This window comes from Vicugna pacos, chromosome 17 (assembly GCF_048564905.1).
Source record: "Vicugna pacos chromosome 17, VicPac4, whole genome shotgun sequence".
Lineage (NCBI taxonomy): Eukaryota > Metazoa > Chordata > Mammalia > Artiodactyla > Camelidae > Vicugna > Vicugna pacos.
In genome coordinates, this window is record NC_133003.1 from 44,119,963 (window position 1) to 44,133,609 (window position 13,647).

General features: G+C 40.1%; 1 protein-coding gene across 4 annotated transcripts in view; it reads left to right on the forward strand.

Moving 5' to 3' along the window:
• Window positions 1–13,647, forward strand: part of CNTN4 (contactin 4) — an 809,034-nt gene that overhangs the window by 520,234 nt on the left and 275,153 nt on the right. For all 4 annotated transcript variants that reach the window (XM_072941737.1, XM_072941736.1, XM_072941738.1 and 1 more), the window contains one exon: window positions 11,566–11,692. In XM_072941737.1, the coding sequence (XP_072797838.1) occupies window positions 11,566–11,692 (127 nt within the window). The remainder of the gene's footprint in view (window positions 1–11,565; window positions 11,693–13,647) is intronic.

A 13,647-nucleotide genomic window follows, 5' to 3' on the forward strand; every position in this document is an offset into this window, starting at 1 on the left:
TTATCCCCTTACAGAAAGAGCTTTTGCATTGTGTTTGCCCAGATCAGTGTGCAAGCCACTTTACCTTCTGACAGAATGACATAGAAAAGGCAGAATGCCCAATAATTAGATGCAGATTTTATGCTTGTCGTTTTGAAAGGTTATGAATCCACTCTTTCATAAAGTTTTCTATAGGGGCTACTTTTGGACGAAATATCCTTTCTGTACATCAGTATGCTGGTAATTCCCCAAAAGAACAACTTTGTAATTTGAAAGAATTAGTAACAAGTACAGCGTCTGATGAATACATTTATTTTTTCTGCTCTCTATTGAAAGGAACTAGACTTTAACTCATTTCCTCCTGAGCCAAAGTTTCAAGACATAAATATTGACAAAATAGATTATCTCCTTTCCTAAGGGATGCCTCCATCATTTTTCTCCACTAAGTTTTAAGTCAGTGTGGACTAATTCCACTTTTACCCAAACGATAAACTGGAGGGAGGCTCTGGCAGTGTGAAAAACATTCTCTTGAGAATCAGAAAAATCAAGATTCTGGCTCAAGCTCCATCACTGTGTATCTGTGTGACTTCTGGTAAACCACTTAACCTCCAAAAACCTTTGTTTCCTCACCTCAAAAGCTGGGTTGAATTAAAAATCTGAAGCCACTCACATTTGATGATACCTTTCTTGCTCAGCATAGTAGAATCCCCGTAGTTATTTACTGAGGGTAATGCAAGGAGAGCAGTTGCTGCTGGATGTCATGGTGCTGCTGAGTACTGGGCTCTGATTTTAGGGAAAACCAGATTCAAATCTCTGTTTTGCAGCCTACCGTAAGGGTGAACCCTCTCTTTCTCCATCATAAAGAGGGGCAGAGCACAGGACCAGTCAGCAGGGGTGCTGAAGGGTCAGGGAGACCAATGTTTTTACTGAGCACAGAGCCTGCCTTTACTACGCACTCAGTGATGGGACGTTGTCTTTATTCTGTGTCTCGCTCACTGGGAGACACAGGTGTTATCTTTGGAGAAAGGGCAGGTAGACGTTGACTTGCGGTTTCCTAAGCCTCTTTCTCCCAAAGCTGAACACATCGCTGCCTAAATGGAGGGATTGTGGTTGTTTTTTATGCTTCTCTAGCAGGACTTCTGGGTTCAGTCAGTGAGGAAGTCAAAACATTAGTCTCGTTTGACTTTCCTCACCAATTTTCAGTGAAAATTCCAGCGTCCCACCAGGGAGACCCATGCCTGGAGCCCACTGCCTGCCGTGAACTTCCTCTTCATTTTTTCTCCTCCCTAACTCATCAGGGACATCACGACAGCCATGTTTCCTAAGCAACAAATATGCAAAATAAAGTACCTCCACACCAGAAAGAGAAGCATACTCCGTTCAAATTTAGCGGAGCTTTCCTGTTTGAAATATGTTGTTTGAGTTTTGCTTGAGCAATTCTCTAACTACCCCCTTTCACGCTTCTCAGTATGTGTATAGATAGACAGACAGACAGACAGACAGATAGATAAATAGATGCATTCACTATGTGCCAAATTAAAAATCTGAAACATTTAAGGAAAGACAGACATGGGGGTAGTTCAGCTGCCAAAGAGACAGGTGCAAAGGTTCATGAATATTCTTTGAAAAGCCACGGTGCGTGTAACATGAAAGTACTGCCTGCAGGCGTTCCGTGTTCAGGCAGTTTAATGTCGGGGAGGGCGGTGGGGAAGGTAGGGTGTCGTTGAGGAGATAATAACACCAGCAGTTCACCCCAGAAGAGCTTCAAGCAGATGGTCTACAAGAAAGTGTGAAATTATGACTGACTGCAGAAGAGACAACCACAACCCTCTGGCCGTACTTTTTTTAGCTGAGAAGAAGACTTTGACTCTGGGAGGCTTAGACAGAGAGCTGGGGAAAGCGGCTTGTGTCTCCCAGTCACACAGAGGCTTGGACACAGCCGGGCTGCAGTATTCCTAAACATGGTAAGGACAATGTCTGGAGCCAAAGCAGATCTGGTACAATCGTTGATAACTGCCATTAACCAGGACTTATTCCCATCAGCGTCTAGGATGGGAGACACACTGGTCATCCAGGGCATCAAAGGGAGGCGTTTCCAGCATCTGACTTGAGAGCTACACAACTCTCTCTTTCCTTGGTTACCAGTTGTAGCAGACACCTGGTGCTTGAAACAGCCTAGTCTGGTTGCTGGCATTCCCTCAAGTTTTTCTTTCTTAAATGATGACTCATATTTGTTGGTCATATTCATCTGAATAACCTGGGCTGCATGATTTGCATGCAGATGCCTGCGCTGACCTCCAAATCTGTCTTATCAGAGTTTGGGGAGAAGGGAATGTAATTCCATAGTCATTTTTAACTAGCCTCGTCTCTTTGCACACAAAGAATACATAGAAACACATTGAGTATTGCCACTGCTTTAGGTTAATGATCTTGTCAAAAGGCCACCATTACAGTGTATGAAGTCCACCTGGAAGATAAGAGTTTGGAGACTGGATTAACGTTCAGTTACATATATATTTTTTTTTCCAATAATGAATAGTATCCTGTAATGGGAAAGGGCAAGGGGAAGACATTTGGATGGGGCTTACCATACGTATCCAGGAATCAGAAGAGGCACAGTTCAAAGGGGGAGACTTCTAGGGAACAGTTGGTCAGAGGAGTGACCAGATGAAGGCAGAGGCACGAAGTGAACAGTAGGTCCCAGAGAGACAAAGTCTGTGACTGCCATGTTGCTAGTGGCCTCTTTGTGTGCATTTTATATTCAAGTGCATGTGGAGAATTGTGAGAAGGAAACAGAAAGAGAAGGAAGACCAATGACATGAATTAAACCACTGAATAAATTGAAGTGTACCTTCCATGAATACAATCTCAATTAGGAATCATTTAGTTGCTGATAAAACTCAATTCAAATTGTTTAAATAACAGCAAGCATTAGCTCCCATACCTGGAAATCTTAGGGATAAACTCTGCTTGGGACAGAACTGGTTCCAAAGTGCAAATGATGTCATGGAATCTCAGTCAGCCTCCATCCTTTAGTTTTGTTTTAGCTTCATGCTTGTGTTTCAGCTTCATTCATTTTTTGGGCTCTCTGTGTGGGGAGAAGCCCTAGGCTTCTCAACAAGCAATTCTGGGCCATAAAAGGGCTTTTTTGCCCTAGCAGCTTCATGAAGACCCTGGAACGGAGTTATTAGCCAAACTTGCATCTTATGCATGGGAATCATAATTTAGTAAGAGAAATGAATATCTGCTCCTGACTTGGAGAGATGATTTTTGTCTACCAGAAACACTTAGGTTGAGAAAGTGGTTCTCCGAAGAAAGGGCGGAATGCTCTTCCCTTAGAGAGGAGTGATGGATTCTGAGCAGTCAAAAACCATAGGTGTTCACTGGATGGTTATGTCACTAGGGAAGCAGTTGTGAATGAATAAGTGACCCAGATATAACATTTATGCTTCTTTAGCCGAAACCAATCAATGATATGCATATGTGTTTTTATACTCCTATTTGTTCTCATGAGTAAATAGTAATATATTTGAATATAAATTAAAGAGTTAGCTAGAGTGGCCCACGGTTTATAGGACAGCAAACTATTCAGTGTGATAGTCTTAATGGTGGACCCACGTGAAAATACATTTACCAAAGTCCAAAGAATTATACAGCACAAAGAGAGGACCCTATTGTACACTGTGGTCTTCAGTTAGTAATAATGTATCAGTTGGCTCATCAGCTGTAACAAATGTGCCACACTAATGCACGATGTTAACAATAGGAGAAACTGAGTCAGGGGAGAAAGCAAATATAAGAACTTTATGTGCTTTCTGCTCAGTTTTTCTGTGATACTGAAAGTTTCCTAAAAATCAAGTCTTTATTAAAAAGATAAAGTTAACTATACCTGTCTCATTATTGTTTGTCTGTTGGTCTTTCTAGAATAAACACTCCACACGGGATGGTGCCTGCTTTCGGCACTGTGTGTCCTCTACATCCAATGTTGGAATTGACATTCAGTGTAGGCTCACAGACTCCAATCAGAAACTATTTGGGTCAAAAATGTTTGCCAGTGAAGAATTCTTCTGATTTTAGAAAAGAAATATGATTCACAAAACATGCCCAGTATTATATAACACCCCAGCTGAGTCCGGGTCAGCATTCCATAATCAAACACATTTATAATTCTGTGGCCAAAAGATGCAGTTATTCCCACGAAGCTGTATATGGTCTCACCATCAATGCAGGTCAGTTTTTGCCTCCACTTGGGTTACAGAATGTTTGCATTTGTTGAAAATTTGTCATTTTTTTTTCATACCCGGGACCTGACGTCAAAATCATCTAATTCTTTTTAAAGGAGTAGTGAATCCATTGTTCCGGAAATGGGTCAGGGTTTGAGGACAGGGTCAGAGTCTGATGTGGACACTGTTCCCCTGGCTTTGTCTCCTACAGAACATCCCTCCAGCCATGCAGAATTTTTCCCCAAGTGGAGATCACTTGCATCTCTGGCATCACGTCAGATTTGGTCTTCTTTACACGTACGAGATGGATGGTGGCGGCAGCGTTGCTCTGCCGACCAGAGAAAGGATAGGAGAAGAGCTCGCTTCTCAGTGGAACTTTCATATGCTGCGTTTGAACATATACCGTCTGTCCGTAGATTTCTCAGTTCGTTGCTGTTTAAATGCTCATAAAGGGGGTTAAAATAAGGAGGTAGAAGCAAGGAAAATGAAAGAAATGTCTTCGTACTTAAGTACGAATGTCTGTCTCCTCTAATATTGGTTTTGTCTCTGCTCTATTCAACTGAACAACCAAACAGAGGCAAACAGAGGAATCATTATTCGATACAAATGCTGTGTGTTGGCTAGCTTCACACACAGGCACTCGTGTGGGGCCTTTGAACATCCCTTGCTACTTATTTTATAAAGACTGACAACACTAAATCGTATTTGTGATGATAGCTGGACAGCTGTCCCCTCATCATTTCTACAATCAGTGATTCAATTTTAAAGGAATTCTCACTCTCGGGAAAATCATGGTCACAGTGTTTCATTTGTTTCTGGATTTCCTTAGGTTATTGCCCATACATTTTTGTGAGTAATTTGGATCCATGGAGATGCTGCTGCTCTTACCGGGTTTTGGGGTTTGTTGTTTTTTTTTTTAACCAAAACGAATTTCCATGATCATTACAAGGGCTGGAGGAGAAGTCTCGCAGCCAGCCAGACACAGTGGGCCCCATGTGTGCCCTTCTTGGAATGTTCTGGCGGCAGAATGAATAATGCTTCTCTCCACTGGGCTTCCACCTTGATGTGAGTGGGAAAAAGGGAGCTGGAGCACAGCCAGCAAACCAGCTTAGCGGGACTGTCCCTTCCTTGTCCCCAGTGGCATGGCTTTGCTCTGCAGTCCAATAAGGCAACGTGTTCCCACTGATCACACACACACACACACAAGCAGTTACCCTCTACATCAGTCAGGGGCTCTGCAGGATCCAGAGTGAAAGACACAACATCACAAAGCCCCTGTGGTTTGCATCAGGATGCTTCTGTGCGTGCGTCGTGCCACACTCTCCCTGCCCTCCAGATGTGACCCAGATAAAACTCACATCTAACCCATGGGCTCATGTTCTGAGCCCTTGTGTTCTCCACCAGGTCTCCTGGAGTTTACTTCACAAATTGAGATTGTTGCCATTTAAGCATTTCTACCCAAGACCAAGTGCTTAATCAAACAGCCTATTTGCTGTCGTAGGAAGATTGGCTGTATATCACAGTCCTGGATTCTTGCTGTTAGGGCCTTACTTCCTACCTGCCATGAGGATTCAGGGCCTGAGCAACCCTCAGGGGCAACACCTGGGAGCGCCACGGCAGTTGCAAATAGAACTGAGTGTGGTATTTTCAGCTTTCGAAGATGAAATCATTGTGTTGCATTTTGGTCCTTTCCCAGCAGGCTTGTGTCACTGAGTTTGCAACAGATGAAAAATGTTTCCAGCAGAAGAGAAGCACACTGACCTCAGGGCTATGCTGGCGAAATGTGGCCTTTGACCCCGTCCCACATGAAAGCAACAGAGTGATCGAGCACACAGAACAGAACTCTGCAGGGTTGTTTTTCTTCATTGGTGTCCTTAATTGGTCTAGGGCTTAAAGTCATCTGTGCTCAATTCATAACTGAAGGTACTAGTTTTCAAGCTGCGGAATACATGATAATGAATAGAGGTGCTGGTAATAAAAATCCAGACAGTCTGGCAGGGGCTCAAGAGTCTGCTTTTTATCAAGCACCCCCGGGGAAGGTGATACGGATGCGTGAGGCCACTGGACCACGTTTGGAGGAACAATTATTCTAGAGATCACTTGACATTTTTATTAAGTTATCTTCTGTGAAATATTTACCCTGAATTCATCCTTGCTGTTTGAATTGGCTCAGCCTCTTAATTCCTTTCCTCCCCATCTGAGATGCCTTTCAGGGTTGTTCACAGATGCCCTATTAAAAAAGATCTGTATTTAGCATCAGTGGATCTTTGCAGGCTCCGACTAACCTCTCACTTGCTCCTTTGTGTGTGTTATCTTTTGCTGAACTTTCACTTTTAATTCAGAGTTTGCTGTACTCTTGCTCCCAGGGACCTGATACCCGGGCCCCTGTCCTGGTTCCTTGAGTCTACCATCGCCTCAAATTCAATCTTATTTTTCGCTGCTCAGTCTGAGAAAACTTCAGGTCAGCCCCATCCATCCCAGTGCCTTAGCCCAGGTTGGCTTCTCATAGTCTACTGAGCATAGTCATTCTGCTTGCCTAGGAGAGAAGTTTGGGGACATTCAGAAATGAGCCAAACTAACTCAAGGGATAGACACACATAGTGAAATCATTGATGCGCCAAAGCTGTAGATACAGTAAGTGACACTTGTCTGTGGAGGGCTATTTTATTGCTGTTTTTCTTAGAGGATTATTTTATTTTGAGGTGAAAAATAGTTTTGTTTCCGTTATAGATATAGTACATTTTTCAGTCTGTGGCTGGGAAAACGCATTTAGGATTAAGTAATCTCTTCCAATCTAAAATTCTCTTGATTCTCTGCATCTCTTTCGGTATTCCAAACCTTTCAGAGTTGCCCTGGCACATCTGATTTCTGGGATGCTTGCCGAAGCATACAGGAAGAAGTTGGCTGGGAGACGTTGGTTTTGTCTCCCCCCAAATTAGGTTCTAAAAAAGAAACGAATGAAATGGGAAAAAGAGTTTGAGAATCACTGGTTGAGAGCAGTGTTTTTCAATAACTTCCAATATTTGATGAGCAAAAGGGGACAAAGGTTAAAAGTAGCCTGATCTTGAACCTAAGTAAGTTTCTGGTCATGAAACCTCTAGTCTTTTCTCCACTCTTCACTGAAGCATGAAAGCAGAGTTTCTATAGCATAGATCTTCTTTCTTTTATGAATACCACTGTTATTCAGAAAGTGGTCCAGGAAAATTTTCGTGGGATCACGGGTGATGTGGCAGAAGTAACCTAGTGACCCATTGGCAGGTAGTTGCCAAGGAGGGGAGAACCCAGCAAGTCAGAGTGTACCAGTATCGGCGTTTGCCCTGACTCCCCCAAGCTGGGACTGAGGTCAGTGGTCTGGAATCTACAAGGCTGTATCTGAGCTCTTGGCCCCCCAGCTGCTCCCTGCTCCTTCTTCATCATGGTTTTTGAAAATTACCAGCAGGATAAAGATCATTGCCTACTGCTCCCCTGAGAGATCTCCAATACCAAGGTGAGCCCATCCCCCACTACTTCTCCAAGACAGGAGAGCACCAAGTTGGCTTGTTACCCTTTTGGGAATCCCAAAGTAAAAACATCAATTCCAACGCCCAGTCACTTAAATAAGATGAGATTCATTGCTTATAAATAAAGAGTAGTGTGCACCAGCAGAAGTGTCCTGTGTATCAAGTGAGGATGAGCCAGCACTACAGGTCAGAGGACTAGCGGGTCTCCCTGAGGACGCCCCTTCTTTGTCAGTTTGGTGAAGCCCTCGGGTTCTCCCAATAGACTTCTTGAGTTCCACTGTGAGTATTCTAAGGAGGGGTTATTTTATACAGCTTTAGTCCCTAACCTTAACAAATGCATCCATCTTTGTTGGGTGGACCAGTTGTATAGATTTCTGTTCCTGGCTGCTTGCCTCTCAACTAAGAGTCCAAACATATGCTGAAATTCCTTCTCTAAATGTTTTCAGGCAGATATTTGTTGATTAGACTTTGCTCAGGAGAAAAAAGTCTAGGCGTGAGTCTAAAGCCAGTAATGGTTGATGTTCTGTGCTGAGGAAATGGAGAGCTAGGATCAGAAGGCTCCATGTGGGTAGCTCCCAAATTTTAGTATGCAAATGAGTCCGCCAGAGAACTAGGTTAAAAGACAGAGTCACGGACCCCAGATTTTTCTGGTGTTGTCTGTCTGGACTGGGGTTTAAAAAAATAACCACGGCATGATTACAGTGCAGGTGGTCCACGGTCGAACTTTGAGGCATTGCATATTGGCTTATTAATCCTTTCCTCTGTTGTTTTCTGAGATGCTCCTTTACACGCTAGGCTGAAAATCATGGTCACTCCACTGGTTCCGTAAAACCACTTACTGTAATAATGGAAAGGGTAAACTTAATCTTCCAGGCTTTGAACATGGCAGATGCAAAGTCTTTTGGGTGTACCTTCAAGCCACTTGAAAGTCACTTTGAGGATACTACGTGAAGATAGAATGAACTGAGCGGGGCCTTGCTCCATGTTTCATCGAAGAATGTCACTCTCAGGGCTATTTAACCCAGGCACCTCAAAGTTCGGGAGGAAATAAAGCAACTCTTTAACTCGTTTTTCCACCAAAATACTGGTAACCCTGGTCTAAAGGTATTAAAGTTAGAATATCTATTTTCTATACCTGAATAGCTAAACTTTCTAAAATCTCTCCCTTCATCTTTGTGAAACCAAATAGTTCATGCTTGACAGGCTGTGGATTTCCTTCGATGAGGACTGAAATACCGTTCCCTTTGTGCTAATGTTAATTTCTAGGCACTGAGCTTGGTTAACCAAGAGAAAATAAAAACTTTAGATGAAATGTGTTATTTATAGCAAATGCAAAGCATCATTATTATCAATTCTTGTTACAAAATACACAGAAAATATATCCTTTTTGTTATTTAAATATGGCATGGATACATTGAGAAATAGTACAGATGTTAATCCACAGCCTCTCAGCTGCATCCCCGATAATCATTATTATGTTTTATTCTTATTTGGAATTACTAGTAATAGACTGTGTATTTCTGTATGAAATTCAAATCAGGGAGCACCAGTGAATTGAGATGATTGATTTTATATATATGCAGACATAATTTTGGAATTGGGACAACAATAGAAATATTTCTCTCTTAGAGAAAAATCTCCCAAACTCATGGCTACATTAGTGCTCTTGATGAGTAATGTTTGCTACTTAACTAGATATGCTAAAAATCCACATAATTCTTCAAGATTGAATTGAGCTAACCTTTGGCTGGTATCTAAATTTGTTTTGAAAATATCTCTGTAATTGTTGAAAATCTGAAATGTAAATGCCTAGATTTTGAAATATCTGGCTTTAATTCATGAGTGCCAGAAAGTACATGTTTGTGTACTCTTATTCCATGCTTTTATTCTGTATTCTTTGATAAATCATATTTTCTTTGCTTAAATCTCTCATTAGCATGAGATTTTATACATGAACTTAGGTGAGAGATGGTGGTAGTAATGTAATTCATGACGTCTTTGAACACAGAAACCATGTGTGTATGCGTGTGCATTTATGGGAAAATATTCATAGCTTCTTTCCCATCCTTAGCTGGTGTAGAGCCACTTACCAAGGTCAGTGCTGTTATTTTATAGATGAGAAAACTGAGGCATAGAAAGACTAGGTGATTCCCCATAGATCTTGGAGGTCGTAGTTGACACAAGGTATTGCATCTTGGTTCCTAGTTGTTCTGAATCTATATCCTGGTGTTTGTCGAACAAGGTCATTGGCTGTCCCCATTCCTCTAAAATAAAATATAATTCTGTTTTGGTTTTCTTGTGTCCTTATTTTTTCTTCTATCTCAGCCTCAACATGCAGATTTTTCAAAGTCTAGATTAAAAGCCTTCAAAGAAATTACCTTACCATGTTTCACCTAGCTCCCCAAATCGCTTTTCTTCTTTTTCCTCAGTCCTGATCCACCTGAATGAATTCAGTCTCGTCCTATTACCTATCAACAAAAGTCTGGTTATGAAGGTTTTCCAGGATGGCAGTTATAATTCACACCCTTCAAAATAATCACATGTAAGAGGGAAATGGATTGTCAGCTAGTGAGTGATATTCAGTATCACTTTACCTCATAGCCACTGGCCTTCCATTTCCGAATTAATTAGGCAATGCCTAAATCAGCTGACTGAATATATTAAATACATGAAAAAAAACCTCAACCAGAACAAATCCTTATTGACCATCTTTTATGTATAAGCTACTGTACTTAATACCATACAGCAAGCAAAAATGGGTAAGATGTCAGTCATGCTCTCAAGGAGCTTATACTCCAAAGAAAGTAAAGAAAGGTGCAAATGCATTTGATAGAGAAATGTGTGTCCACAGGGAGATGTAATATATGAATCATGTGATTAAATGAAGAAGGTGAGGGTCTCAAAAAGCCTTCTAGGGGAAAAAAAACTAGATTTTAAAGAATAATATCACCTCCATGATATGGGTCAGGAAACACATTTTGAACAATATTTATTATGTGTTTACTGTAGAAGCATACATACTCGACCCTGCTGTTTCAAATGTAGGGTGTAGATTATTCCATTCTTTGAACTTTGTTGATGCTCCATGACCAAGTGTGTTTAATGCACCTAGTTTCTGTTACTGAGAGAAAGAATTTAGAAACTCATACCTCATTACATACTCAAATCTCCTTGAACTTGCTGTAGACCAGTTTGACTGTTACTGGATTGGTGTGCTGAATCTGTGTGGTACTTACACAAGTAGCCCCATGAATGGGTCCCTAACAGGTTGGAAAACAAGCAAACAAACTGTGTATTTACCGCAGATAATTTGAGAATTGTGATTCTAGGTTATTCTTTGTTTACATACCTAATTTAAGAACATTTTATACATATTTTAGCAGTCAGAGCTGCTCCTCACTATTAATGTATTTATGAAGGCATCTTTGATTGCTTCCAACTATATTATCCCATTACAGAGCAGAGACATTTTAACTTGGTGACCTTAGACAGGTGTCCAGGATGATGGCAGCACAAAAGGCATGTAGGAGGCATAAATGTGAATAAAGCAAAAGGCTGAGTTAAAGACAGATGGAACAATAAGACATAGAGGGAAGAAAAGGCAATGCCAAGCAGTTCTGTATCTGGAAGTTGTTAGTGAAAGTAAGTCATCGATATGAAATAGGAGAGTTCACATCTCCACTTCATAATTCACAAGATGAGTCTGCCATGGGAAGTTTAATCCAGAGACTGAAACTGAATCTGTTGTGTATTACTATTTTTTGTTAGTTTACCTCTTTTATTTTCATTTTGTTGTTGTTTCCTGTTGTTGTTCCTATTTAGAAGGTGTTCATTTTGGGACATTTTCTCTTCTCTCATTTCAGATGACTACACACTGCATGGCCCAGTTTTTATTCAAGAACCAAGTAATGTAATGTTCCCTTTGGACTCTGAAGAGAAAAAAGTGAAGCTCAATTGTGAAGTTAAAGGGAATCCTAAACCTCATATCAGGTTTGTTGATTTAAAAGCATGTGTTTCCAGGCATAAACTTTCTATTATTAAAATCAGCAAATGCTCACAGAATGCTGATTACCTAAAGAGCTTTTACAAGCATCCCAAGTATACTAGAGAGACAATCTTTTTTTAAAACATTTTTTATTGATTTATAATCATTTTACAATGTTGTGTCAAATTCCAGTGTTCAGCACAATTTTTCAGTCATACATGGACATATACACACTCACTGTCACATTTTTTTTTAGAATTAAATACCAGGAATTAAATATCCTAATTGGCCATCTCACTAAAAGCCTTAACATTACTTAACAACATACTTTTTTTAAAAACACCTTTATAAAAATGCATCAGTAAACTAGCAGGAAAGTAAGACATATTCAGTAAGTGGATTTGGAACTAGAGAAGAAAACTGAACATTAAAAAGTTTTCACCTTGATGAACTATGTGAACTGGGGCTTTGGATTTTGCAGCTTCACAGGAGACTAGGGTCACAAGACAAAACCTAGACTCAACCAATAGGAAAGTGGAGCATGAGAACACCTCCCAGAATAGACCTGGGACCCAAGGACTACATTCTTATGATAATATAATAAGAAACAGCCTTGCCTCCTGAAGGACTGAAGAGCAAAAGCAATTGCCTATTTCAAACCTTGGTGCTAAGTGGTTTCAGTAACAGATGAGACACAACTGAAAGGACAGTTACTCAAGTACAAGATAACAGCTGAGCAAATCATCCCAAGGCAGCAGAAAGGGATAAAAAGGAGCAAATATGAGACAGAGAGGAGAAAACGTTTACACATGTCTAATCAGCATTCCATAAGGAAAGAAAAAAAAAGATGAGGCAGAGGCAATATTTAAAGAGAAGTCTAAGAATTTTCCAAAGCTAATTAAACATTCAATGCTACAGATTTAGGAAGCCCAGTGAACTTCAAGCAGTGCAAATAAAAATAAAGCCTCATCTAGAATTATCATGGTCAGAATACCAACTCAAAGACATGATCATAAAAATAGGCCAAAGTTGCAATACAGTTAACCTGCAGAGAGATGACAATAAAACCAGCAGCTGACTTCTCAGGAGCGACCTAAAATGCAAGATAGAAGGCAGAATCTTCAAAATGCTGAGAGAAACTGTCAGATTATTGTATAGCAGAAATAGTTTTTTAAAAGGAGAAGAAAACAGGTGTGCTTTCAAGCAGACAGAAACTAAAGTTTCTGTCCAACAGACCCTGACTAATGAAAGTCCTAAAAGACAGATTTTAAGCAGAATAAAAATGATACCACATAGACTACCTAAGATACAAGGACAAATGATAAGTAAAGCAGGTGAAAAAGGTTAGTATTTCCACATAAAATCAATTGCACTAAACAGTAAAAATAATGGAAACAATACTCTCTTGTGAAGATTAAAAAGAGAAAATAGAAGTCATGACAGTATTAGAAATAAATTAAAATGATAAATACTGCACAGTGGATTATCCATATGGTTAAAAAAATGAAATAAAGTTGGATCCCTACCTCACAGCATACACAAAGATCAATTCCAAGTGAATACAAGGCCAACATGGGAAACTCACAACTCTTTTAAAAGGAAATGGGCATACATATTTATGACCTTGGATGGAAGAAAAATTTCTCAATACTGACAAAAATTCACAAATAACAAAAGAAAATATTGAACTTCATTACTATTAGTGTATTCTATTGAACAGAAATTCCCAAGGGGGGCAAATTTATAAGCTTCCAACTGGGAGAAGATATTTTCAATATATATCATTCACAAAGGATTAGTATCTAAATTACTTAAAGAATTCCCACTAATCAATAAGTAAGAAACAAGTAACCCAATAAAAACATTACTGAAAGACTTGATCTGATATTTCTTGGAAAAGAACATCAAATATCCATCAAAAATATAAAAAGATTATTATCATTGCCATTAGTGAGCAAAA